This window comes from Strix aluco, chromosome 6 (assembly GCF_031877795.1).
Source record: "Strix aluco isolate bStrAlu1 chromosome 6, bStrAlu1.hap1, whole genome shotgun sequence".
NCBI lineage: Eukaryota > Metazoa > Chordata > Aves > Strigiformes > Strigidae > Strix > Strix aluco.
In genome coordinates this window covers 18,061,715-18,087,854 of record NC_133936.1, presented here as the reverse complement: position 1 = coordinate 18,087,854, position 26,140 = coordinate 18,061,715, and the positions used below count along the sequence as shown (strand labels likewise).

The 26,140-nt window shown below is 56.2% G+C and overlaps 1 protein-coding gene across 14 annotated transcripts in view; it reads left to right on the top strand.

The window, feature by feature from the left end:
- Positions 1-24,729, top strand: part of TNS1 (tensin 1) — a 66,334-nt gene extending 41,605 nt beyond the window's left edge. For 5 of the 14 annotated variants that reach the window (XM_074828839.1, XM_074828836.1, XM_074828844.1 and 2 more), the window contains 16 exons: positions 1,722-1,808; positions 5,739-5,917; positions 6,167-6,305; positions 8,702-8,794; positions 9,714-9,749; positions 12,955-13,129; positions 13,784-14,652; positions 16,024-16,110; positions 16,792-16,923; positions 17,360-17,452; positions 18,007-18,084; positions 18,187-18,258; positions 18,338-18,506; positions 18,755-18,823; positions 19,168-19,200; positions 20,241-24,729. In XM_074828839.1, coding sequence (XP_074684940.1) covers positions 1,722-1,808; positions 5,739-5,917; positions 6,167-6,305; positions 8,702-8,794; positions 9,714-9,749; positions 12,955-13,129; positions 13,784-14,652; positions 16,024-16,110; positions 16,792-16,923; positions 17,360-17,452; positions 18,007-18,084; positions 18,187-18,258; positions 18,338-18,506; positions 18,755-18,823; positions 19,168-19,200; positions 20,241-20,385 — 2,456 coding nt within the window. In that variant the 3' untranslated portion in view covers positions 20,386-24,729. The remainder of the gene's footprint in view (positions 1-1,721; positions 1,809-5,738; positions 5,918-6,166; positions 6,306-8,701; positions 8,795-9,713; positions 9,750-12,954; positions 13,130-13,783; positions 14,653-16,023; positions 16,111-16,791; positions 16,924-17,359; positions 17,453-18,006; positions 18,085-18,186; positions 18,259-18,337; positions 18,507-18,754; positions 18,824-19,167; positions 19,201-20,240) is intronic. The other 9 variants (XM_074828848.1, XM_074828841.1, XM_074828849.1 and 6 more) reach the window with 7 other exon arrangements.
- The last annotated feature ends 1,411 nt before the right edge of the window (positions 24,730-26,140 follow it).

Genomic DNA, 26,140 nt, shown 5'->3' with positions numbered 1-26,140 from the left:
TGAGGCGATGGTCAGGGACTGGGAAGGCATTTCCCAGTCCTGCCAGAGGGGTTTGGTGCAATGCTTGCCTGGGTGCAGCACCAAGCATCAGTGCCATGGCTAGATGAAGGCATTTGCTCTGTACCACACAGGGGAAACCGGGTCCTCTGACTCCCTGCTTGCCTGTGGCTCTGGGTTGGGGACTTTGGGGATGCAGAGGGTCTCAGCCCCCCAGGAAGGAGGTGCCATGGCCCTATGGCTGGGCAGGTGCCCTCCCTTCCTGCTGCTTCGGTTGCAGATGTTGAATTGTGGAGCGACATTTGGGAAGGGTTCGGCGCTGTGGCCAGGCTGGGGGCCAGCTTGTGATGCTGGGGCTTGGCAGCTCTGTCCCTTCCAGCTCTGCGCTCAGTCCAGAAACTCGCCCGGCATTAGAGGGAGGGGGAAAAAGGTTTGGCTGGAAAAATCCAACAGCACCAACCTCCCAGGCACGGGGTCTGAGTCACTGTGGTGCTGGAGCAGGAGGGGTGCCAGCAGTGGAGAGGGGGGACAGGGGTAAGTGACATAGGTGTTGGGGGCAGTTGGCATCCATCCGAACCTGACTTCAGTGATCCAGGCCAGATCCACAGAGGGACTTAGGACTTGTGCAGAGGGTTTAAACAAACCCAAGGACACATGGATACCCAAACTGTACTGTATGTCTGGACTGAATATTATAAGGGGCAGATTACCTCCTGCAACTATAGAGGGGAAAAAATGGGGTGGAAAAGAGGAGAGCCCTCAGGAGAGGGGGAACAGTATTTGCAGTGCATGGGAAATGGATGTGGATGGTGTCTACCAAAAAATCCATCCCCCCAACCCTGGGGTCATGTCCTCAAGGCTGGGATGGAGTCACTCTCATGCCCCTGCAGCCACTGGGTTTCCCAGGGAGAAGAGGCGTCCCAGGGATGGTCCCCAGCCTGTGGCCACCTGTCCCTGCTGGAGCCAGGCCGTCTGTGCTGAGGCAGGGACAGCGCGGGTGGGCGGCCTGACCTCCGGAGGGAACGAGGTGTCCAGAAGCCAGTGCTGGGAGGGGACGTCTGATGGGGATGGTGGAGCATGGACGGGTTTGTTTACATTCCCTGCTGCTATAAATTGCCTGTGTGTCCTGGCGCAGGGATGAGGAGCATTTCACACCTCCTCCGTGCCTGGTGGGGGCATGTTCCCATTCCTACTTCCTGCTGGTGATGGAGGGGAAGAGTTCGGACAGGGCAGTGCTGGTGTCCTCAGTGCCTCCCCGCAGAGAGGAGCCAGTCCTTCAAGTCCCCCTCATCTCCCAGTGAGGCATCTGGGGTCATCCCTTCTTATCCCAGCCCTGGGCATCCCATGACGGAGGGGACCTGCATGGTGCCTTCCCCAAAGGGATGGTGATGAGGAATTTGTGGTGTTGCACAAGGCCACATGTGGCTGGGAGTCAGCATTGATCTCCCATGAGGGTTTCAGTGGTGCCTGGAGCCAGGCAATTTGGGTGATGGGAAGGCAGCTCCAAGCAGGGTCTGAGCTCCCTTGTACCCCAAGTGACTCTGGGCTCATCTGTTGGAGCCCAACTAATATTTTCTCTTATTTTCTCTCTCTCTCTCTCTCTCTCCCCCTATTGTATCTTGTGACATTTGTCCTGTCTGCCCCTTCCTCTCCCCATGGGGGACTGTGTCTGTCCCCTGTAACTTCCCACCCTCCTTGCACTCCCCGTCCTGGTACGCTGGCAGAGTACAACGCCAGGCTCAGGGACCTCAACAAGAGCACCAAAGCCCCCCGTCCTCCTCTGAACCAGCAACGGTCCTTCTCCTCCTCCGGTTCGTTCATTCCAACTCCCTCCTTCCTTGGTCCTCCAACCTTCCCTATCCATCCTTCTTCCCTCTCCTCCATTTTCCCCTCTCATCCTTCCCTTTTCCTCCTCTCTCTCCTCCTCCCTTCCCTCTCATCCCTCCTTCCTGCCCTATCCCTGCATGCTGAGTGCTCTGTGTGTGACATAGATGTGGGATGGAGGGAGGCTCAGTAGACCCTCCCCATGCAGGATCGATCCCTTTTCTCAGCAGAACAATGCTCAGGGCCCTCTTCAACCTCCTCCGGTGATGGGGTAGTCCCTGGCCCTTGGTAGAGACTTCCCTGCCCCATGCTTGGTTTTGCATCTCATCCAAGGCTGACACTGCTCTCTGGTGGGGTTTCATTGCTGGGCCAGATCTGGACCCTTGCTCCAGCCCCTCTGAGCTTTGCCCTGGCCGTGGCTCATCCCTCGGGGAGGCAAGAGCTGGGGTGCAGCTCTACAGACCCTAGAATCAGCTAGTTCCCAGCCTGGCAGGGTCTCACCTGCCTCCGTCCGAGGGTCCCCATGGGTCTGTCTGTAGCCAGGGGATATGGCCTGTGAAGGCTGGATTTTAGGCAATGTGACTTTTGCTCCTTGGAGGTGAGTCTGCCCTGGGAAACGGATGCTGGAGACCTGCTTGGTGCTTGGTTTGTCTCAGGGCGAGCAGGAGGAGGGGGATGGAGAGGGACTGGGGGCAAAAAGCAGGCTGGGGAGTCACCAGCTTTCTGGGTGTCATTTCTCTCCCCGCTGGCACCTTGGGTTTCTCCCCAGGAGGACCAAAGAGGTTTGAACCCTTCCAGTCCTTGGCTTTTATCGTGCTGGTTTGTGTGATTAAGCTGGGAGGCGGGGAGCAGTGGACGTACGTGTCTGTGTGCCCAGTGGGACAGGGTGAGTTGGGCTCTGGCGGACAGCAGTACTGGGCAACATCTGCCGCTGTTCCTTGTGCAGGAAGGGAGCGAGTTTGCACCTCTCTTTTCCCCGGGCATTGCGTGTCCCTGTCTGGCTTTTACTGCTGGGTGCTGCATCCTGAGGGCCATGGGATGCTGCTTCGCACTCTCCACCATGGAGGTATCACCCGGTTCTTGCCTGGCAGTATCTCCAGCATCTCATGCCCAGAAAGCAGCTGCCTCCTGATTTGGCCTAGAAACCTGGCACCCCAGCCACAAAACCACCTGGGTTTAAATCCCTCCTGTTTTCTCCTCCCCCAGCTGTTGTGCTCCTGCCCTTCCCCAGCCCTAGAGATGTGCTGAGTCCAAGGGCAGGACCTTGCTGGGGGAGGTTTGCTGCCAGGTTAGGGAGTTAAATGGGCAGCAGAAGGGGTGGCAGTAGCAGTGGTGGTGTGTGTGAGGGTGGGGGGAAGGGTGCAGGCTGCTGTTCCCCCTTTGTGATGGGGAACCCACCTTCCCACAGCCAGGCAGGGCATCCTTGGGGGGACTGGTGGTGGTATCGTGGCTAAGGGAGGGTCTTTGTCTGCCGAGGGGGCACAGGGAGTGGGGGAAAGGAGAGTTTGTTTTTCAAGCATAGTTTCCAGCCCATAAATCACCCAGGGGGTTGGGGGACCCATGCTCAGAGCCTGGGTTTCCTCCAGGCTTTGCTCTGGGCGCCCGTGAAGTTTCCCACTCTCTGCTCCCGAACAATGAGTCCCTTTTTTCCTCTCTCCTCCCTCCCCTCCCCGTGGCCCCGTCCGCTTTCCATGACTGGAGAGCGGAGCAGCCAAAGCCTGGTGAGCTCCTGGGTGTCCTGATGGGCCAGATCCAGCACCCTGCAGCTGGGTGACATGGACCCCCAGGGATGGAGCAGGGGGTCCCACACTGCAGATGTGGGATGTGTACTGACAGCCAGGCTCCAGCAAGCTGCTGTTTGTGCTTCCCACATGGAAAATGCAAAGCAAGTCAGGCGTGCAGGACTCCAGGAGCACTGGCTCTTTGCAGTGCTCGGTTGCTGCAGCTCACTTTGGGATGGGCCAAGGGATGCTTCTGTGTTGCTCTTGCAGGACACCCCACACTACACAAAGTGGAAGGACAAAAAGAAAAATGTAAGAGTTTGCTTTATTTTTCCCTAACGTTTTGTTTCTCCCTGTGCTCACAACTCAGGGCTTCATTCCCTTAAAGTGAAGGGCAGGGCAAAAGATATACGGTGGCTCTATACGATGCTGCCCATGCCTGCAGGGCAGCTTCCCAGGGACCCTCTCCGTCCCCCTGTCCCCTCCACGGGGCCGTTTTAATGGCTGTCCCCCACACTGGCGAGCACCTGCAGAAGGGATCGGGAGTTGTGTTTCAAAGCTGCTCTTAGTGGAATTTTCCAGGCCGCCTCCGCGGCTGGAGCCGGCCCCATTGGCTCGCGTCCCCTGCCTCGCAGCCCGGCCGCCTCTCCCCCCCCGCCCCGCGAGCTGTGATTTTATTGTTGCCATTCACTGGGTTGATTATTTAGAAATGCACCCAGGCCACCTCCTTCCCTCCCGCGCTCCCAGCCCTTCCCCTGCTCCCAGCCCTTTCCCCGGGCCCAGGAAAGCTCCGGTGCGGGTGCCGGAGCGGTGAAGAGGGGAGATCAGCGGGTGCGAGGCGTAGGTCCCGCGCTGAGCCCCGGGGAGCGAGGGGAAGCAGCTGATGGCTGGTTTTCCTCCACCAGCCCGTGGGAAAGGAGTTGGTGTTTGAAAAGTGCATTTCCTGGAGCATGATGCTGGCCTCTTTTTTTTTTCCTTTTTCTTTTTTTTTTTTTTTTTTTTTTTTTTCCCCCAATGTGCTGGCCAAGGGAAAGGTGCTCCCCAGCTCTTTGGGAAAGGTGGAGGGGGCGGTGCTGTCACCTCTGCTAGCGGGGCTGAGACCAGGGGTCACCCCACTGCCACGTGGGTCCCACGGAGGAGCGGGAGTCCCGCAGGTATCTGAGCTGTGCCTGTGCCTGCACAGGTCCCCTGCATCGAACCCGGAACCATTGTCCCTGAGCCCTAATTAACCTCTTTGTCAGGCGAGATGGGGCGTAGAGTGTGTTTGGGCCCTGCTGGGTGCTGGGAGAGTTGGGGTCGCACCCCTCATCCCAGTCCCCCACACCCCCCTGCCCTGTGCTAGCTTTGTCCCCATTCCTGGTCTTTTTCCAGCCCATGGGGATCACTAGTGGGATCTACCAGACCCTGCCAGCCCAAAGAAACCCGTTCTCCCACAGTGACTTGCTCACTGCCTTCTTCCCCCGTGCTGTGGGTGCTAGTGGCTTGTGGTGCTGGGGTCTGGGAAGGAGGTTTGCGGGGAGATAGAGAGGAGATGCCAATCTTCCCTTTCAGAAAGGCTTCATGCTGGGGGTAGGAGATCAGGAGTGGTTTGTCGGGGTTCCCTGCACTGTCCCTCTGCTGGAGTCCTTCCTCCTGACCCGGTGCTCCCTCTGCCTTTGGGACTCACAAAAACGAGGCTTTTTCTGCTGCTGTGGTTGAAGCTGTATCTGGCTGTGGGAGCAGGGATGCAGTTGAATGCGGCTGCCATGGTGATGGGGGTTTCGGCCCTTTCCCACTGGGATGCTGTCAGGAGGTCCCAGTCCTCCCCAGTTCTGTGAGGCTGGGCTTGCTGGGCTGCTCACAGGATGCTCCCGCCCTTCACACCCGCTGCTGGGGGTTGTTTCCCTGAGCCCAAGTTTCATGGTGCTTGTGAGGGCTAGTGCAGTGATCCAGCCACTAGCCACAAATCTGTCTTGCTTTATTGCTTTGCCCTGGGCCACCGCTTTAGGGTATATCTGCTCCAGCTCAAAACTGTCTGTGCTAGTCCAGGGGTTAGATGCAAGTCAGTGCTGAAGCTGCCATCTCTGCTGGGCAGAGCCTCCTCTGCGGCACACAGCCCTGGGGGGAGCTCTCAGATCAGCCCCGGAGCATCTCCTGCTGGTCCCCATCTCAGCTGGCAGCTCCTCACCTGTCTCCCACCCTGTGCTTGCCCTGCAGGGGTGCAGTCCCGGGAGAAGCCCCTGGAGGAGAGCACCGTCCCTGCCCGCAAGCGGACCCCCAGCGACAGCCACTATGAGAAGAGCTCGCCGGAGCCCAGCTCACCCCGCAGCCCCACCATCCTCTCACCTGAGGTGGTCAGCACCATTGCGGCCAACCCCGGAGGGAGGCCCAAAGAGGTGTGCTGGCATAGAGGGGTGCTGGGGCGGGGGGGGGTGGCTGACGGGACAGATGCCTCCGGGGAGGCAGAAGGCTTGGTTAGCATCCACAGCGTCCGGAGGGTCGAGGGTCAGTGATGCTTTTTGTGGTGGGGGTGGTTAGCTGGGAGGAGGTGAAAACCTTCCCTTTGCCCCCTCTGCTTCCTCCGCCGGGTGTTCTGGAGCTTTGGGCCCATCACAGGGACTGACCCTTTCTCCTGCTCTCCACAGCCTCACCTCCACAGCTACAAGGAAGCCTTTGAAGAGATGGAGGGTGCCTCCCCCACCAGCCCACCCTCCGGCGGTGGTGAGATTTCTCCCCCTACCTCAGCCTTCCCCGTCTCGCCACAAACCCCTTACTCCAACCCCTGTAAGTGTTGCGGCTCCAGGAGGCGGTGGGGCTCAGTGGGTGGCTCCCGGCAAGCCAGAAATTTGCCAAGGGTCAGGCAGCTCCGGGCTGCAGACACCCACCGCCATCTTAATCACTCCTCCTCTCCATCCTCTTTTCTCCTCTGCACCCCACCACTCCATGATATCAGCATCCTATTGCCATCAGCACCCCATTGCCATCAGCATCTCATGCTCAGCACCCTCCTGTCAGCTTTTTCCCACCCTCCACTCATTGGGGCATTTCTTGGATGGGATCCCAAGGCGAGATAAGGAGAGAGGCAAGGTCCAAAAGAGCATCCTTTCACCCTGTCCTGGTCCTGCACCTCCCCATCTTTCCTACTGCAATGGCAAGGAGGGCAGTGAGGCTGTGGTAGCAGGCGAGCTGGGGGAAGGCAGGAGGGACTGAAGACCAGGAGGGGGCTTGGGGCAGACCCTCGCATGCTGTGCCACTTCTTGCTTGCTGTTTCCAGGGCAGGAGGGGGAGAAGGCTGGGAGATGCCAGCCCTTTGCTTGCAGCTTGTCTCCTCTCCTCTGGCATGGCATGACTTCTTTCTGAATAACCCTGACTACAGTTGCGGTGGGTTTGTGTGGACCGGGTTTGTGTGACAGCCTTGAGCGACAAACCCTCAAGAACAGCCTCACATCAGCACAGCACCACTCAGGCTGGACCAGTGCAACAGAGCAGCCAGTCAACTGGGAAAGCCATCAAGAAGATGGCAGCTCCCCTAGGCCCCTCCAAGACAATTTTGTAGGCTGAAGGCTGAGGGATGCTCTAGGGCTGGGAATGCTTGGGCTGGGAGCAGCCCCCTCTGATGCCACGTCCTGGTTGCGATGGGGCCACCTGCCCCCTGTAACTCAGCCTGTGGGCTTCAGGCTGTTTCCTCCTGTGCTGTTGCTGTTCCTCCCCTGCAACCTGCTGACGTTTAAGCACCGTCTCATGGGATGCGGTGACTGGAGTGTGGGAGCGTCCCCATGGCACTTGGCAGCTCGGAAATGGCCCCGTTGTTCTGGAGGGTCACAGAGCTTGGCCCTGGGGCAGCAGCTCCTTGGCAGTGGGACAGTGGCTCATTTTGGGAATGAGTCACTCACAGAGGTGACAGGCACAGCCTGACTGGGGACATGGCCCAGAGGCAGTGCTTTTTATTCAACACTAGCCAGGGAGTCCTGGGAAGTTTGAAGCTGCAGCTTGCAGGCTTCGCCAAAATGCCCCCTGGGGGGATACAGGAGCGATTTCCTTCCATGGGGAGAGAGTGGTCCTGGGGGAATTCCCAGCTCTGGGAGAACCCCGCTGCTTGTCAGCCTACGGAAGTGTGAGCTGACATCGCGGCTTGTGGCCGACCAGATTTGGGGAAATCAGACACCCGTCGGGGAAGGCGCTGCCCTCTCGGTTTCCCAGGGACTTGGCTGCTCCGCTGCTCAGGCCCCAGGCTGCTGGGGGGACCTTGCCTCAGGGCCAAGGCCTGGCTTTCCTCTGGAGCTCCCACCACCCACCGCCTCCTGGCCTCGCCGTGGGCCCCATGCCTATGCCACCAGTCAGGGATGTTCAAATGCTGCTGGAGGGATGTGCCCTCTGGTCTCTCTTGCTGGAGATGAGACCTGGAGGTCTTCCCTGGTGTGGGGAAATGCAGCATCAGGGAGATGGGGAAAACCCAGGGGGCAGGAGGGGAGAGGAGGTGCAGTCGGCTTGGGTAACCCTGCCACCCTGCACTGCCGGTGCATCCATACCATAGCCATACATACATATGCAGCTCCTCCTGGTATGTACGTATGGGCACAGGGGTACAAACCTCATGTGTGCATTGCCACCCCTCGGGGAACATGCTCTGTGTGAACATCCTCACCTGCCCATCGAGCTGGTCTGGAGGGTGGGGGATTTTTTGACAGTCCCGCTGTCTCTTTTGTGGGGGTGCTCTGGGACAGCCCAGTCCCAGCTTAGCCAGACATGGGGATCGGCAGAGGGGGGTTAAGCTTTGGGAGAGCTAGGTTGGGGGGATGGCTGCTTGCACAGGGACAATGAAAGAGGCTTCATGCCTATGGTGGGACCATTCCCTTATGGGGATGTTGCTGGGAGATGGGCTCTGGGCCTGTCCTGGTGGGAATTGCCCCTTTTCTCCATTCTGCCAGCCCCATGACGGGGCAGGCTGCTTGTTCCCCAGCACCTCCTGCCTTGCACCCTCTCCCAAATGGAGAGGGGGATTGGTGCCCTTTCCTGGGGCGTGGCTTCATACGAGAGCATCTCCTCTTCCTGGCAGCCCCTGATTGCAGCTAGTGGGTGGGATAGATCATGGGGCCTCTGAACCCCTGGGCAGCTCTGGTCTTTCTGAAGCTTCACCTCCCACTTCTCCACTAATGCTCTTGTATCCCTCGTGCCGACAGTGCGTTCTCCCCCTGGCCTGGCCAAGACCCCGCTCTCAGCGCTGGGGCTGAAACCCCACAACCCAGCTGAGATCCTGCTGCATCCGGTGGGAGGTGAGTGTGGGTACAGGGGCTGCAGGTGGATTTGGGGGGGGGGGGGCATCTGTGAGGATACCCCTGGAAGGGCCCTCTGGCTGGAGAAGGCACTTCTGCCTCCCTTTTGGGGCCAAGTGGCCCTGGGGTCCTTGTCACCTCCTGTGAGGACTCTGGGACTGTGTGAGGGTGGGGGGATGTTGGTGCTGCCCTGGGGGGCTCATCCCAGCAGGGTCTCTAGTGGTGGAGGCTGGAAAACCCTGGGGTCTTGCCTCCTGCCCAGCCCCATACCCCTCCCTTCCTCCCTTCTCCTCCCCAGCATAGCAGGAGAGGGTTTGCTCTCCAGGAGCTGAGCCTGTCAGCTGGAACAGTATCCAGAGCCCTCTCCATCCTGGAGAGCTGTCTGAATGCAAAGGCCCCACTGTCCTGGGGACACCTTCCAGAGCAGCCTACCAAGCCAGACCTCGCTGCTCCCCAGCACTTGGGGCCCCTTTCTGGGTCATCTCAGTGTTGAGTGTAACCTCCCCAAAATCTGTCTGAGCTTGTGGGGCACGGCTTGACACTGGGGGCACCTGGTGAGACCTTTCTTGCTTTGCCCCTAAGGGTGAGCTGATACTTTTTTGGTGCTTGCTGGGCTTCTTGGAGCATCCCTTTGTGGTGGCTTCCTGCTGGGCTGTTCCTAGTTTCCCACATGAAACCAGCCTCCTGGCTTTTGGACATCATCTCTGGGATGCCCAGGGGGACCTTGGGGGTGTCTAAGGCCAAGGGTCCAGTTTGAGGTGCAGCGCTGGGGAGGTGTGGGGCTCTCCCTTGTGCTCTCTGTGCCCCTGCCTGAGCAAGGCAAAGCTGCTTAACTCTGATTTCTGTTTCTTTCTGTCTCGCACATCCTTTCTTCCTCATCTTCCTGCTTCCATCACTCCCCTGCCCCTCCATCTCTCAGAGCTAGAAGGGGAGGCAGGTGGTGACTCTGAAGAAGGTAAGAAAGCCTTTTCTTTCTCTGTCTCTCTCTTCCTTGCTCATCCCCATTGTTGGGACCAGTGCTTCTGCTGTCTGTGCCAGCAGCCCTCCCTTGCACTGGCCTCCAGGGATGTAGAAGCCTGAATCTTTCCTGTCCTACTCCCTTTCAAGGAGGAGAACATTGTGCCTTGTGTTGTGGTTGGATTCCCCGATGTCCAAATTGGATCTGGATACCTGTCACATTGGGTGGCAATCGTCCAAGGGGGCTGACAGCTCTTTGTCGGTGTGTGGCACCCTCACCTGTGGGACTGCAGGGATGCTGGCAGGCTCTGGCCAGCTTTGGACCAGCCTGGCAGGGGGCTGGGAGCAGCAGCCCCGGTTTTGGGCTCCTGCCCTCCCTTTTCTGGCTTTGCTGCTGCCGTTTGGAGCGAAAATAAACCAAAGTGCAGCACAAAAGGTCAGCAGGCGCAGAGGCCACCAGTGTGCTGCTGGCTCAGCCAGCCAGGCAGCGGCACAGTGTCGGCAGCCGGTGTGTGTTCTCTGCCGGCTGGGAGGCTGCCCAAATTCCCCCCACCTCTCTCGTCCCTGGGCTGTGCCTCTCTGGGGATGCCAAGGATGGGGCTGAGCTGGGACGTCAGCTCAGGAGTGGCTGTGCTGAAGGAGGAGGCTCTGCGGGCTCTGGGGTGGCACGTCTCCTGGGGGGACGGAGGCTTCAGGAACGGCTGTGATTTCCCTGAGTGCCGCCCGCTATCTAATGAAACTTTGGGCCCTCAGGGCCGGAATGGGGAACTGTGTGTTCAAGATGGGATTTGGGGAGAGGATGTCTCTTCCTGGTGAATTTCCGATGCTTCCTGTGGCCCCGGGAGCTGTCAGCATTTCTCCCCGGGAGTTCCTCAAAATGCACATAACGTAAACCTGAACATTGTGTAATACTGGAGAAATTGTTTGCTTGAAGAAAATGTTGTTTCCAGAGCTGATTGTTCAGTGATGGTTTCTTGGGTAAGTTAAAGTATGCCCAGTGATCCTGCGCTGTCTGGGCTGAGTGGCTGCCACCAGCCTCTTGCCCTGCTTCATCCTCTTGGATAACATGAGGGTGTTGAGAGGGTTGAATCCTGAGCAGGGACTGGTGGTTTGGCTTAACAAAGCTTTGGCTTAGCACCCTCTCTACCCAGCCGCCCACCCCACAAGGATCCCTGTCCCACCGGGACCCTGCTCAGCAGATCCCAGCCTGTGCGGCCGGGCTGGTCCTGAGGATGCTCTGGCTGTGCAGGAGCTCGGGGCCTGGCTGACACCTCCGAGGAGGCTTTAAAACAACCCAGCGCTGTCACAGCGCTGGGTATTTCTGGCAGGAGTGCAGCCCTGCCTGGATTTGGGATTCCCAAATGACTGCCCACCCCCCGGTGACTCATGACCTCTATTCTCCCACTGTCTTCCCATCTCCAGAGCGTCTTCCAAGAAAACACTAGGAGCCAAGGTCTGATTTTTTCAACCTAAAAAAACCCTGCCTGAAACTTCCCAGGTTTTTTTTTCTTTCTTTTTTCCCGTATTGAACCAAATGGCATGCCCACGGTGTGGCACACGTATGCTGTCCCCCCTCCCTGAGCCTCCGGCTCCTGCCTTGCTTCAGCCCCACCTTTGCAGGAGGGGCTGGCATTTTTGCAGCCGTTTGGTCTTAACCTCTTGCAGGCTGACTCATATGTACTGTCTGGCTAATTTTAGTCTGGGGTGGGGAGCTAGGGGGGAAAAGTGAGTAGCTGTGAAATTAATTTAATTACCTAAGCTGTGATGAGTTTCTTGCAGCTGCCCTGGGTGTCCCCCTGGGCAGTGCCTGGTCCCTGTCACTCAGAGCCGTGTGTCCTACCTCAGATGCTGGTAGCAAGTCCACGTTAACATCCTCAGTCTGGTTTTGGCTCATATCTTTCCTGGGGTGGTTGAGCAGGGCTGGGCAGGGAGATCAGCCCAAGGGATGGATGACTTCTCCCCTGTCTGCAGGTGGATGGGGCATGGAGATGCTGCGAGGGGACGGACCTATGACAGTCCTTTTCCTTGCAACCCACTGGTCTGGCACTGAACGCTGAGCTGTGCATTGGTGTTACTGGCTGTGAGCAGACCGGCTCGCTGGCAGGCTTAGCTGGAGTCTGGCTGTTATGACTAATAATAATAATAATTATTATTATTATAATGTTTGTCATACTAATTACTACTGTGAGGCCACCTCGGGCATGGCCAGCCTGGAGCCAGGGACCTGCAAGGATGCCTGGCCCACAGTGTTTGATGCTGGTGGGTCTCACTTAGGGCATTGTGCCCCAGCACGGAGGCAGCTGATGGCATGTGCTAGCTGAGGTGTGACACGGCTGCAGGGGCACTGGGAGATGAGGCTAAAGCTGCAGCCCCTTCCTCTGGTGTGGCTTTTGTGGAGGGGGAGCTGGGGGCTGCAGGAGCTTTCATAGGGATGGGGACCAGCCTGAATGGAGCAGGAGACAGGGGGGGAAAGGGAGGAGGGAGGGTTGTGTCTGGCAGCTGCCGTGTCTGGTGACGGCCAGCCCAGCCCGCTGCTCCTGGCACGGGATGGCTCGGCGGCTCCAAAGGAAAATTGCTTTTCTTGGTCATGCTCATGGGCTCTGGTTTCAAGCTGGACTGGGAGTGAGAGTGTTGGATGCTGCAGTGGAAATAGCTGGGGCTGCTCTCTGGTCTGCTGCTGGAGATGGCTGGCAGAGGTGGGCCATGCGGGGCAGGGACCACTGGGCATCGTCGTCAGTCCTGCGTGAGTCAGCGCAGGCTGGGCAGAGTCACCCACTCTATTTTTAGGGGCTGGGGATGAGCAAGGAGCACGACGTGTGCTGTGTGGCATCCCGGGTGGGGAGGGACGCTGACTCAGAGCAGGGTGGAGGGGCTATGGTGCAGGAACCCCTGCAGGCAGGGACCGCTATCCAGTGGAAGGGACCAAGTCCTGTGTGCTTTGGTCCCCTCAGGGAAATGGGTGGGCACAACCCCCCTCCCTGTGCCCTGACTGGAGCCTTCAGCATCCCTTAGAACAATCTAAAGGTTCAGATGACCAGGATGTGTTTTTGCACACTCGCTGGGATGAGGGATGGGGGGAATGTGCAGCTGGAGAAGCTCAGCTCAGGCACCCACATTGGCTGAAACAGGGATACTGGGAAGGGCATGGCCCTGTTCCCATGGGAGCTGTGGGCTTATCTGTTTCCCCTTCTCTTTTGCCACAGAGCCCAGAAGCTATGTCGAGTCGGTGGCCCGCACAGCCACGACAGGCAGGGGAGGGAGCCTGCCCACCGTCCAGCCTGGGGGCCCAGAGGTGCCCTCCAGGAATGGCACCTTCACCAACTCTTTCACCGCCCCCAGCCCCGTCTCCACCAGCAGCCCCATTCACAGCGTGGACGGGTAAGGCAGTGGGTGCAGGTCCCAGGGGCTGGTGGGGCCAGGGCTGAACCCTGCCTGGTGCACAGGCATGCTCCCACATTAAAATTGCCTTTGCAAGTACCCCTGTCTCCCTATGCAGGGTGTGGGGGTCCCGGCCAACCATGTGGGTCACTGACCTGAGGACACAAAACTGGGTCACTGGTGGTCACTTGATGGTCACTGGACCTCAGCAGCATCTCACTGGGAACCTGCCCCTGGGGCGGGAGGAGGGATGGGTTCCATGCTAACCCCTAGCCCTGGGTTAGGCTGAGCATCGGTCCCTTGTGGTGCAATGGAGCCATCGTCCCTGTCCCCTCTCCACCCTGTCCATGAAGTGTCCTGCACCAGCCCAGCCTGGCAAGGCTGGCAGGGAGGAACAAATTGGGTGTTTTGCTGGAACAGTAACTGGAAAATGTCTCTGCCTCCCAGAAAGTCATATTTTGAGAGGGAATTGGGATGCACGGTGGAACTAAAGCTGCCTCTAGTTGCTTTCATGCAGCTGGCAGGACCCATGCTTCCATTGCCTCTGAACAACCGAGCAGCTCGCTGGTGCTGTGCACCACACGCAGGAGGGTGCCAGCCAGCAGCATGAACAAGCAGTGGAGCTGAATCCTCCTTCTCCTCATCTCTCCTCAGGACCTCCCTCCACAGCTACCCATCAGAGGGAAGCCCCCACAGCACGGTTACACCTCCCCATGCCTCAGCTGAGCCTGCTTACCGGTCGCCTGTTGGCTCGCAGATGCCCTCTGCTCACAGCAGCTACCAAAACTCGTCTCCATCTTCCTTTGCAACGGTCCAAGGTGGAGTCCCAGGCTCAGTGTATGCCAGCCCTGACTACCCCGATGGCCGAGCCAGCCTCCAGCCGGACCCTCAAGCTCGGCCGCAGCCACAGGTCAATGTGGTGGGGGTTCACGCCCTGCCAGGGAGCCCCCGCACCCTGCACCGGACAGTGGCTACCAACACGCCGCCCAGCCCTGGCTTTGGGCGAAGAGCTGTCAACCCCAGTGTGAGTGGCGCTCCCGGCAGCCCTGGGCTGGGCAGGCACACTGTGGTGGCTCATGGTAACCTGGTGGCCCCACCGGGGAGCCCTAGCCTGGCCAGGCATCAAGCTGCAGTGGCCATCCCCCCTGGCAGCCCCCTGTACGGCTACCCTAGCCCGGAGGAGAGGCGCCCGACGCTGTCTCGGCAGAGTAGCTCCTCTGGCTACCAGCCTCCCTCCACGCCATCCTTCCCTGTCTCGCCGGCGTATTACCCTGGCACGAGCACGCCACACTCCTCCTCCCCGGACTCGGCTGCCTACCACCAGGGCAGCCCCACACCACAGCCCGCGCTGCCCGAGAAGCGGCGGATGTCGGCTGGGGACCGCTCCAACAGCCTCCCCAACTATGCCATCATCAATGGCAAGACATCCTCGCCCCTCTCCAGCGGCATGTCCAGCCCCAGCGGTGGGAGCACCGTTGCCTTCTCCCACACCCTGCCGGACTTCTCCAAGTTCTCCATGCCAGGTAAGGGATGCCCTCAGAAGTCCCTGCATCCCCTGGCCTGCCCAGGGCTCTCCCCTCCTCCTCCTTGCTGGCTGGCAGGGAAGGGGTTGCAGCCATGTCCTGATTTACCCCTCCTGCCTGTCCGCAAACCGGCGACACCGCCAGGGCTTAGGCCATTTCCTGCGCTTTCTGACAAATCCAAACAGGAAAAGCACCGACCCAGCATTGCTGGTGTAAACAGCACCCAGAGCTGTGTACGGGGAGATCAAAGCGCCCTGAGGCGGCTTTTCTCTGCTGTGGAGATGTGCTGACCTCCTGGCCCTGTTCCTGGCGGGCTTTACCCTTCTGAGACCCCACTGCGGCACTGCCTCCTCATTTCAAATGGTGTGCTGTGCCCTGGGTGCTGCCACGCCTGGAACGCCTTCACTGACTCCAGTTATGGGACACCTGAGTGACGCCAAGATTGGGCTGATAGGACCAGGGGAATAAAGCCGTGGGACAGTGGTGGCTCCGGCTGCTGGGCCAGTTTCGCTGCTGAGTGGGCAGCCTTTTGTGGGCATGCTGGCACCCGCCCTGGCCCCGTGACTTGCTGTGGCTGGGGACCTTTCCCAGTGGAGAAGCAGGAGCAATTAAACCCTGTAACAATTAGTGAGCGGGCTGGGGAGGGGAGTGAGCCCCCCACCTCTCCAAAGGCTACCAGATTGCAGAGGGCTGATAACACGTCTCCAGCAGAGATGCTATCTGGCCCTCTGGGTTGTTTGCTTGGTTGTTTTTTGGAAGGCAGGTGGTTGGAAACGTTGCCTGAGCAAAGTGACAGCTTCACGGCCAGAGGACTAGCTCCCATCGGGGCTGTGCCACTGAAGGGCACTGAGCGAGGCAGCATTGGGCTGGGCCTGGGGCTGAATTTCCTAGGGTAGGTCAACCTATCCAGTTCCTCTGCATGGAGCAAAGACAAGGGAAGGAATTTATTTTTATGATGGATGAGCCAAATTTTGAATATTAAAGAGCAGTGAAGGTCTCTGAAGTCAGAGGATCTCCCCACCACCCTCTGGACATATCTCTTTCCTCCAAGAGCTTTCATTTCACCTGTCCAATTCCCTTTTAAATGATGAATTCCCATTTTGTCTCTGGCTGTGTGGCAAAGAGGCTCATCTGATGCACATCCCTTCAAGGGCTCTTATATTTGGATTTAGCTTTAGATGCCCAGCAGCCCCATAAGCTCCAGGTGATGATCAGCCTGCCTGGGCATGGAGGATTAGGTTGGGGTTAAAGCAATGTGCTGGGGCTGAAAGGAGGTGGAGGTATTAATGCTTTAGTCGGATTTGCTAAAAACTCATGGACTTTTAGATACAGCATTTTTTTAACTATTGTCTTCTTTTCCTTTCCTTGCAGACATTAGCCCTGAGACTCGTGCCAATGTCAAGTTTGTGCAGGACACTTCCAAGTACTGGTACAAACCAGAGATCTCCAGGGAGCAGGGTGGGTAGATGGCACAGGGTGAAGGATATGGTCAAGTGAGCCATGGTTGGGAGTTGGGGTGTATCATCTGGGATCACAGGAATTAGCAAGGATTTCCCTTAGGGGCTGGGTTAGGAGCGAAGATGGATTGTGGATGCTCAGACCGTTGCAGAGGGGGGTTGAAGCCCAGCTCAGCTGCAGGTTTGCATGATGTGGGCTCCCCAAATGTTCCCCTTGGTGGAGGAGCACCGGTCTCCACAGCGTGCGGTGGATCTATGCAGTTTGGGGTGCAAAGCTCCCAGATCTTGAGTTGAGAGAACTCAGAGGGGTCTTGGAGACATGGCTAAAATAAGGGGAGAATAAGGAGGGGGCAAGGTGCCTTTAGGGGCAAGGTCCCAGCATTTGGTCCCTGATCCCTGCCTGCTCTCCAGTGCTCAGTTGCTTAGAGCTGGGCTGGGTGGGAATGGATTCTCTGAGATTCCCATGCAAGGGCAGCAGAGGTTGGGGGGAGATGAACCCCTGCCTGTCCGTGGGCCTGCTCAAGACCCCCATCCAGATGTGCAGGGGGGGACAGTAACACTACAGTGTCCATCTGTGAGGCTGTGGAGCTGGGGCACCCTATCCTGACCCACACCTGCTGGTTTTGGAGGGCATGTCGGCTCTTGCCATGCCAGCTCTGATGTCTGTCGTTCTCTCCTGCAGCCATCGCTCTGCTGAAGGACAGGGAGCCGGGGGCTTTCATCATCCGAGACAGCCACTCCTTCCGGGGAGCCTATGGCCTTGCCATGAAAGTAGCTTCTCCACCTCCCACAGTCGTGCAGCAGAACAAGAAAGGTATTGTGTGCCCTTCTCCATCCCACACCAAGATGCTTTCCATTGTGCGGCTGGGGCAAGCAGGCAGCCGGGTCTGCTGAGCCAGTTGTGCCCTTGGGTATGTGCTGATGTGGCAGGATCCCTCCCTCCCAGCTCTCCCCTTCCAGGGCACAGGGAAGTATCAGACACCCTCTTCCCTGAGTTGCGGAGGGCTCAGGGGCATCTGTATCTTGTGCTTTGGCATGGTGAAATGGGCACAGCTTCCCCAGCTCACCAACACCATGGGGGAGCCTGGCTTGGGGTTGACCCTGTGCGAAGGGTCGCATTCGAGGAGGGTGTGCAGAGTGGCAGGGACCCTTCCCTCGAGCTGGAGCACTGGTTTCCGTGTGGGACTGCAGAGGAGGAGGAGGAGGAGGAGAAGGGTGGTTCTGGTGTGAGAACCTCTGTCTCTTCCCAGGAGACATCACCAACGAGCTGGTGAGGCACTTCCTCATCGAGACCAGCCCGCGGGGTGTGAAACTAAAAGGATGCCCCAATGAGCCCAACTTTGGTGAGTGCCCCCAGCGTGCTTCCCACATGTGGGGTTGGGTTGGGAGAGCCTTGCCTTTCGTGGACTATTGGAGCTGTTGGGTGTCTGGGAGAGCCCCTGCCTCTGTTACTGCATCTTGTCCCTGTGTAACCAAGTCCTGTGGGCATTTGGAGCCTCTGGGGTCATGCACACTCATGAGTGCACACAAATATGCCTATATGCACAGGTACATACCTTTCTGCATGCATATGGAGGGCAAATGATGCTGCTGGGCAGGGTGGAGGGCAGGGGGTCCTCTTGTTCCATTTATCTCATGGGTAATGTGCTCTGACACACTGCACGAGAACCTGTGCCCCACTTGCTGTTCCTAAGATGGCCCTGGCATCTCTGTCATTTCCCTCAACCCTCTGTGGACATGGTGGTTTCAGTGAGAGGAATTGCCACGTGTGGCATTAGGACCACAGTGAAGAAACCTACCAGAAATCCTGTTCCCATCCACCTGGAGCAACACTGACCTAACATGGGGGAAACCCATGTCACCAGCCTTGCGCTGACCATCTCCCCTTTCTCCTCAGGCTGTCTCTCGGCTCTGGTGTACCAGCACTCTATCATGCCCTTGGCCCTGCCATGCAAGCTGGTCATTCCTGACCGAGGTAAGAGCCAAGACCAGAAGGGATTGCATCCGTCCCCACAGCCTACAGGGATGGGGTAGGATTCCAAGCAGGGAGCACCAGTAACCATCCCATGTCTTCTAGATCCCATGGAGGAAAAGAAGGACACCGTGTCAGCCACGAACTCAGCCACAGATCTCCTCAAACAGGGTGCGGGTGAGTAGAAAGGGGCTGTCGTGGGGTGAATGTGGGTCAGAGCAGTGGTTGACCCTATGCCTACTGTCTCCCTTTCCAGCCTGCAACGTCCTCTTCATCAATTCGGTGGAGATGGAGTCACTGACGGGCCCCCAGGCCATTGCAAAGGCTGTCGCTGAGACGCTGGTGGCTGACCCCATGCCCACTGCTACCATCGTCCACTTCAAAGTCTCCGCACAAGGCATCACCTTAACTGACAACCAGAGGAAGTAAGAGCCCCCATGGCCATGTCCCTGGGTCCCCAAAGCCAAGGAGGCTGTGATTCAGGGAGTGTGTTGATGAAGGATGTCCCTCGGGTGACATGAGCCTGGTCATGGGCAGGCCTGGACTCTGTCCTTGACTCCTGGAGCATCCTAAGGGAGACCTATGGGAGTGTCTTCTATGCCAGTGGGGCTGGGCTGTGGTGGGGCAGAGGTGGGGGCTCCCCAGCCCTGATGCTCCCCGCTTTGTGTTTCAGATTGTTCTTCCGACGACACTACCCCCTCAACACCGTCACCTTCTGTGACCTGGACCCCCAGGAACGAAAGTGAGTGCCCTAACCTGGGGGGAGCACATGTCCCCTGCCCCTTTCCCTCCCCCAGGCTCCTGGGCTGCTTGGAGCAGGGTGTTTGCTTGTTCTGTCCCCCTTGGTCCTGCAGAGGGCAGGGATAGAAGGTCCCCTTCAATACTGTGGGGCAACACCAGCTTCTCGTAGTGACTTTGTGGTGTCTCTAAGCATCTTCGTGCTGGGGGAGAGGTGCATCATGTTTTTTTCCATAGAGCCAAGCCTGTGCAAAGCCAGGCTGGCCTTCCAGCATTGGTGCGGTGGCCCCCTGTCTCTCTGTGGGGTGCAGGAGGCACCATCCCTCACACCTCCTCTTCTCTTTGCAGGTGGACTAAAACTGATGGCAGTGGCCCAGCCAAGTAAGTATTTTCTGTGCTTTCCAGCCAGTTCCTCCCAGCCGCTGTTGGGGTTGTTCCTGCTTGTGTTTGAGCATTGACTGGGAGATGCCCCATTCAGGACAGCCTCTTGGTCATGCATGAGATATTTCTGCAGTGAGGAGCTAAGCCCATTTCACCCAAGCATGAGACCATGGTCCTGGGAACTCAGGAAGCATCTTTCAGCCTGAAATTCCTGATCAGAGGAACTGGCCCTTGCTGAACTGGCCTTACTGGAAACTCCCAGCAGAGTCAGAGGGAGAGAGCTCATGGAGCAGGTTATGCTGATGGCGTGTGAGCCACTGGCCAGCTCTTCCCTTTCCTCCTGTCCTCTCTGTCCTGACCCATGGGACTAAGGAGCCACTGGCTGAGCCCATTTCCAGGGGCCAATTCCCACTAATTTTAGCCATTGTGTTAGCGAAGGGGTTTTTATTAGGGTGTCCAGCTGCTGGGATATTTCCCCTCTCCAATTAGAAATGCCATGGCCTAGGCCTGTCTCACATTCTGTTCCCCTGTATTTATAACTTGAGTTTGCACGTTCTAATTAAAAAAAAAAAGGGACATTTTATTCATCGGGGAGAGACAGACAGAAATAACTGCATGGTCTCACCCAGGTCCCCGTGTCCCCAGATGGCTTTCCTCTCATACAGGGTCTACCCCAATGGCCAGCCCATCACACCTCTGTGGTTTCAAGAGTCATCACCCAGACCAAGGCAATGTGGTGGCCACCTTGAAGGTCCCTTCTTGGGGACGATCTTGGGGAGGAAGGCAGGGATGGTCAGAGCAAAGGGGAGTTTGGCCAAGAGATGATGAAAATGCCATGCTGGCCTTCAAAGAAACTGCAGCAAAGGGAAGAGTAGATGGATCTTCATGCAGGCTGGTTTGGGATGTCTCCCTTTGTGTTGTGCTAGGTGGATGTTAAAGAGGGGAAGGTGGACAAGACCATTCTGGAACAGGGTTGTGGTGTTCCTTGGGCAAGCAACACTGGCAAACCTCACTGAGCCTTTTGCCTTCTTCCCACCCAGGCTCTTCGGCTTTGTGGCCAGGAAGCAAGGGAGCACCACAGACAACATCTGCCACCTCTTTGCCGAGCTGGACCCGGACCAGCCGGCTGCAGCCATTGTCAACTTTGTCTCCAGAGTCATGCTTGGCTCTGGCCAGAAAAGATGAGCTGGCACTTGCGGGTGATTCTTGAATTTTGGAGAAGGACTTGGAGCTGATCCGAGAAGGAGTGTGAGGAAGTGCATTGTGGGAGAGGGAAGTGAATCGGGGGGGGGGGGGGGAAAGGGTTGGAATTTTGGAGGAAAACAGCAAACAAACAAAAAAACCCCAATGAAACCTCTAAAAACTCAACGCAAGCCAAATACACACTTAGAGGAACCAAAAGCATGCACCTACATGAGAACGCCACAAAGTCACTCCAGACAGGATGTATGTCCCATTGCAGAGAAGGTGACCAAAGCGAAGGTGGCAGTGAGCGGCCTGTTCCCAGATTTCGGCATCGTGGTCCCCAGTGGTGACATCCACTCGGGACCGACTGTGGGACCATGACTGGTGTTTTCCATCTGGAAAAAAAGAGACAACTGGCAAAACCCATGGAAGAAGCTCCACCCCAGCAGCTCTATCAGTGAATGTCTGCTGTGTGTTTGAAACGACCCGTAGGAGATAACGATGTGGGTTGGTCAGTGGGACGCTGGAGGAAAAGCCCTCAGAAACCTTTCCTTGCCCGGCTGCAGCAGAGGGCCCTCACCAGCCCCCATGCTTCTTCCGAAACTTGCTGGCCGCCTTGCTGGGGCCATGGGGGGGCTTGGTCCTGAACCCTCCTGTCCCTGGGGAGCTTGGCTGTGGGCTGACCTCTGTTGCTGACCCAAAGCCCAGCACTGATCACAGGTGAGCTGCTGTGAGTCCACCCAGAGAGGGGTGTCACAATTTCCCCACCTCCCCGGGGGTGCCTGTGCTCTCCAGCCTGCGAGGAGGTGTCGGGGGGGCTCCTGCCACCCCATGCCTGGGGAAGGCAGATGCTCCATGGGAACCTCCCCGGAGGATGCAGAAAGTTTCCTCCTCTCCTGTCTTCCCCTTTTCCCTCCCGTCACTAGTCCTCTTTGGCAGTTTTCTCCTGCAGCCTGTCACACATTCTCTTAACACAAAAAAAACAAAACAGAAAGGAAAGAAAAACATTGTAATAATAATAACAATTATAATAATAGTGGATGCTGGCACAGGTGGATTCCCTGTGTGAATCAGCGGTCCCGTGGCTACCCCTTATCTCGCTCTTCAGAGATGTGCAAGTGGTTTTTAAATTGCATGGACATTCAAGTTGCACGAAAGGCGAATGACTACAAGTAACTCAGGCGCTTTTTTCTCCTTTTATTTTGGAGGCCACGCTAAAAAAAAGAAAAAGAAGGAAGAAAGTTTTTTTTTAAAAAAAAGGAAAGGACCTGCAGTTGCTGGGCAACCTTGGCTCAGTGGGGAGGTAACAGGTCCTCCGAGAGCCACCTTGCTTGGCATGCGCGTACCCCCAAAACTGGCTGGCTGGAGGCTTGTGCCCCCCAAATGCACCGTAGTTTTACAGTGGCTTCGGTGCTGTTGGCTTTTCCCTTTGCTTTGGTGGGTGAGGAGGGCCAGCCAGGGGACAAGAGGACTGAAGGGTGCTGCTGTGGGCAGGGGATCATGGTTGGGAGGCAGCAGGCGGAGGTCCCAGCCCCACAGTGCTGGGGAGGGGGCAGAGGATGCTTTGGTCACACGTGCAGGTTTGGGGCAGGGGGAACAGTCTGGCTGGAGCTGTGGGGTCATTGCTGAGCCCTCGTCTGCAAATATTATTCCCCTTGCTGAGAGATTTTTGGGAGAAGCTTTCAGTGCAAAGTGGCCCAGATAGCCTACTAGGGGCAAAAGTCAGAAACATAGCACTGCAGCCCCCCCCAGAGAGCTTGTCTCCCTTGGACTGCCCTTGCCTTCATAACTATAATATATATACAAGCTATACTGATGAAATACTGTAAGCTAATGAAATTTTAAGGAGAAAAAAAAGGTTAAATTTACACTCCAAAAATATTTATTTTTGCCATATTGCTTTCTGCGCATCATATCTCCCCCATTGTATCTGCCCCCCCTCCCCTTCCCCTGCCCCAGGGAAACACCTGCACATTAAAAGAAAATCCAGAGCAAGGAAAAATACAGATGGGGGAAGAGGCGTGGGGGTCCCCCCCTGTGTCGGGGTGGCATGCGTGTGACCGGTGTGCGTGTGCGTGTGTGTGTGTGTGCGTGGGGGAGTGAGCAGCGTGGGTGCCTGGAGGGGCTGGCACGGCCGGAGGCTGTACTGATGTACTGAAGCGAGTGTGAAAAGATGCGTAGGGAGGAGTTGGTTGCGAGACAGTGGCGGGACGGGAGGCTCTGGGGGGACTTTCCCCCTCCCCGGCTCCCTGGCTGTACGGATGCAGAGACCTTTTAATTTTTGATGTTTCTAAAAAGTGATTCCCTCCTTCTGCGAAATTCAAGTGAGATGAGAGATGATCTCACCTGTAATCTCCTCACCCTTGCCGTTCACTGATTAGAGAAAACACTGTGTTTATAGATATATAAAGATATATTTTTGAAAGCCTCTATTTTTCAGACTTGGTTTTCTCACTGCTAAGAAAAGAGATGATAATAGTGCAATTTTATTTTAATCTGCTGCCTCGGAAACTGGTGCTTGAAACTCCCATTCCTCTTTTTCTTCCCTTACAAATGAAGCAGATCTAAGCACCCCAGAGATGTCACATAGAAGCCGACCCCAGCAGATACCTGCCAATAGCACCATGCCTGCTTTGGGCCCTGAGCCACTCATGGCTTCCCCACTAACCCACTAGCTGAAGATTTAGACTGTATCCCAATCTCGAACACTAACAAAATTGACTGATGATTATATTATTTTTTAACACACAGCTAATCACCTTTCAATGATGTAGTCGGGTGTTTGTCAGCGCCCTGTAAAGGCACTTTTTTTTCCTTTAATCTCCTTTTTAAAGTTACATTTTTAGGTGTAACTACCCTTTCTGTCCCGTGAAGAGACCGTCAGCCAGTGTTGAGGATCGCCAAGGTCCTGGGGCTGGTGGGGACTTAGTGTTGATATTTTTTCCTTACAAAAGGGACAGAAAAGACTCTGGTTTTTCATTTTTAAATGCAGTCATGGTATTTGAGATTTAAGCTTGTGCGAGTTAAGCCCAGCATGTGTTTCGTTGTAATCACACTGCCGTTGTCAGCAGCCGGATGGTATCTCTCTCTCGCTCACACACACACAGAGAAACACATCCCTCCTTCCTGCACAAAGAACTGCATATATTCTTGCCAAAGATATCCTTAAAAACGCACTTTTCCCCACATATATATATATTTTTTTTTTTTTTTTTGCGTGTGTAAATTTATTGTACGTGCCCTTTTTGTGTTGGTTTGTTCTTCGGAGAAGCCCCTTCCTACCCGTCCTCCCTTTGCTGTTGTTGTTGCTGTGTGTTGGGAAATGCTCTCCAGGGAGATCGTTTGCTGCCTATTCCAAACGGTAGTGCCTGCAATGCAAAAAATGTGGGTTTCCCATTCTAGGGGGCTGCCTCCAGTTCTGTTCCCCTGGGAGATATTTTGGGGGATGATCCATGTTATCATCTGCTGATGGGATGCATCCATCTCATGGTCTTTGCCAGCCCCTCATTGCCAGTGGAGATGGGGGGCTTATGGCTTTAAGGAGATAAATTGAGCAAATTTTGGGGTTGCTCTGGATGCAACATTTGCTGGCTGCCCTCTGGTCAAACCACACATGGAAAACAAACCAGGTAGGGAGAAAAACCCAACCCAGCCTCTGGGCATCGATTTTGCAGTGAGTTCAACTGCCTGAACCAAAGCGCAAAGTAAATCCCCACCCAGCAGGTTGGGCGGGTAAAGAAACCAGTTGCCCCAAAAACCCCAGACAGCAGCATCAACAAAAGGCAACCCTTCCCGTTGGAGCAGGCAGGAGGATCAGACAGCAAAGGAGCCCGCAGGGGCTTGTTTCATTTCGTTCGTTTGTTTTGCAAATTGTGAGGTTGGTTTGGGGTTACTCTTTTTTTTTTTACTTTTCCTTAAAAAGGAAAAAAAAAAAAAAAGAAAAAAAGGAAGCAACCCGATGTTTCTGTTGGCGGATCCTGTGCCGCCGTGTTATGTGTGGGTTTTTTTTCTGTTGTTGTTGTTGTCTTTGTTACTTTGGGAACGTTACAGATTTATTTGCTAATCAGTGTTAATGAACAGTTTCAAACTTTTAGACTTGCCCATTTCTGTGTATTTATATAGATGGAAAAAAAATACGTTATATTTTGTATCTTTGTGCCCATAATGTTGTTGCGCGTGTAAGGATGACTTCGGTCACACCATGTCCGTGTGTGAATGTGACTCCGCTTTTGTCTTCCCTTTGTACAGATGTCGGATTCTTTGCAGTTCATTGTATGGCTTTGTAAAGTGGTAAAAACAAAAAAAAAATCAGTTATATAAAATATACTGTTGCTTGGAATGCCAGCTTGGTGTCTGGATTGCTGCAAATGTATCTTGAAATTTAAGGGAGCGCAGGAATAAATGCTCTGTTCTTTTTGCACAGGGAAAAAAACCCAACCCTAAAACCCGGCCGGTGCTGTGTTTTCTCCAGGCTGTCGTTCCCCCCATTCCTCGATGGCAGACTGGGGCCCCCGGACAGATGCCGGGCGGTGGGCGTGGGAAGAAGGAGGGGTTGTGCTGCTGCTGCTTGTCAGCCTCCAGCCGCAGCTTGTGTTCACCAGATGCTCGCTAACCAGACAGCCCCCAGACTTCCTACATGGCTCCAGCTCCAGATTGAGCTTTTGTTTACCAGGAGGGATCTCTCAACTTGCCCTGCAGGCGCTGGGCAAATCCCACTGCTTTCTCCCAGGTTGCCTTTAGGTCTGTCCAGCCTTGGTCATCCGTTTTGAGTCCATCTCCCACAGGGGAGTGGGATGAGATGATACTGGTACACGTTCTTTTGCCTTTGCCGAGGTGGCGGTTTGGGCTCTCTTCCCATGAAATCCCACTCTCTGCCCCTTTTGGAGCCATCCTGCTCCTCCATGACTGGCAAAACTTTCTCCAAAGTTCAGGCCTCGCTTTTCTAACGTTTGCGGAGCAATCAATTCCCAGCATCCATCAGAGCCTCAGCCCCCAGCTTTCTGGCTCTGCTCCTTCCCCTCCTCGCTGAGTTGGTGGCCAAGACCCGGCCCCCGGGATGGATTGAGTTTAATTATACAAGAAATATCAGCCAGAGCAGCGGCAGTTTCTCTGGCGCCAGTGCTGCTGTGGCTCAGAGGCTCAGAGCTTCTCCTGGGAGCCGGCAGCACTAAAAATACCTCTTGCCTTTCTCTAAAATAGCTGCAGGGTGAGGGGTGGATTGAGGGGGCTGCTTACGCGGGGACCCCATGCTGTGGGGCTTGTGCTGGGAGGCAAAGGGAAGAGGGATAAAAAAAGAAAGGGGAGGAGATGAGATGGTTTCTGGGCCCCCAGAAATAGCTGTGGCGCTGTGGGTGGGACCCAAGTGATGTGCCCTCCGAGCCAGGCTGCACCATGGAACCTCAGGAGGTACCTGGTGTCTGCTAGCCTTGGCCTCGGCTGCCCTCCATCTACCCTCCAGCAAGACAGGACATGCAACCTCCTCTCCCTATCTGACACAGTGGGGATGGTATTTTCTTGCCAGCTTCTCTTGGTTTTGTTTCTTCCCTGACTCCTGCTGGAATCGACCCCCCAGGAGCCAGCACCAGCCGCCTGCCCATGCCCGGTTCTCCTGCCTGGCTGGGACAGCCTCTGCTGGGTGTCCCCGAGACAGGAAGGAGAGGCAGCGAGTGCCTGGTGAGGTGCTGGGAACAGACCATTTGTTGTGAGCTATAAACTGCTGTGCATTTCCACCCCCCGCCCCCCCCGTCCCTTTTCT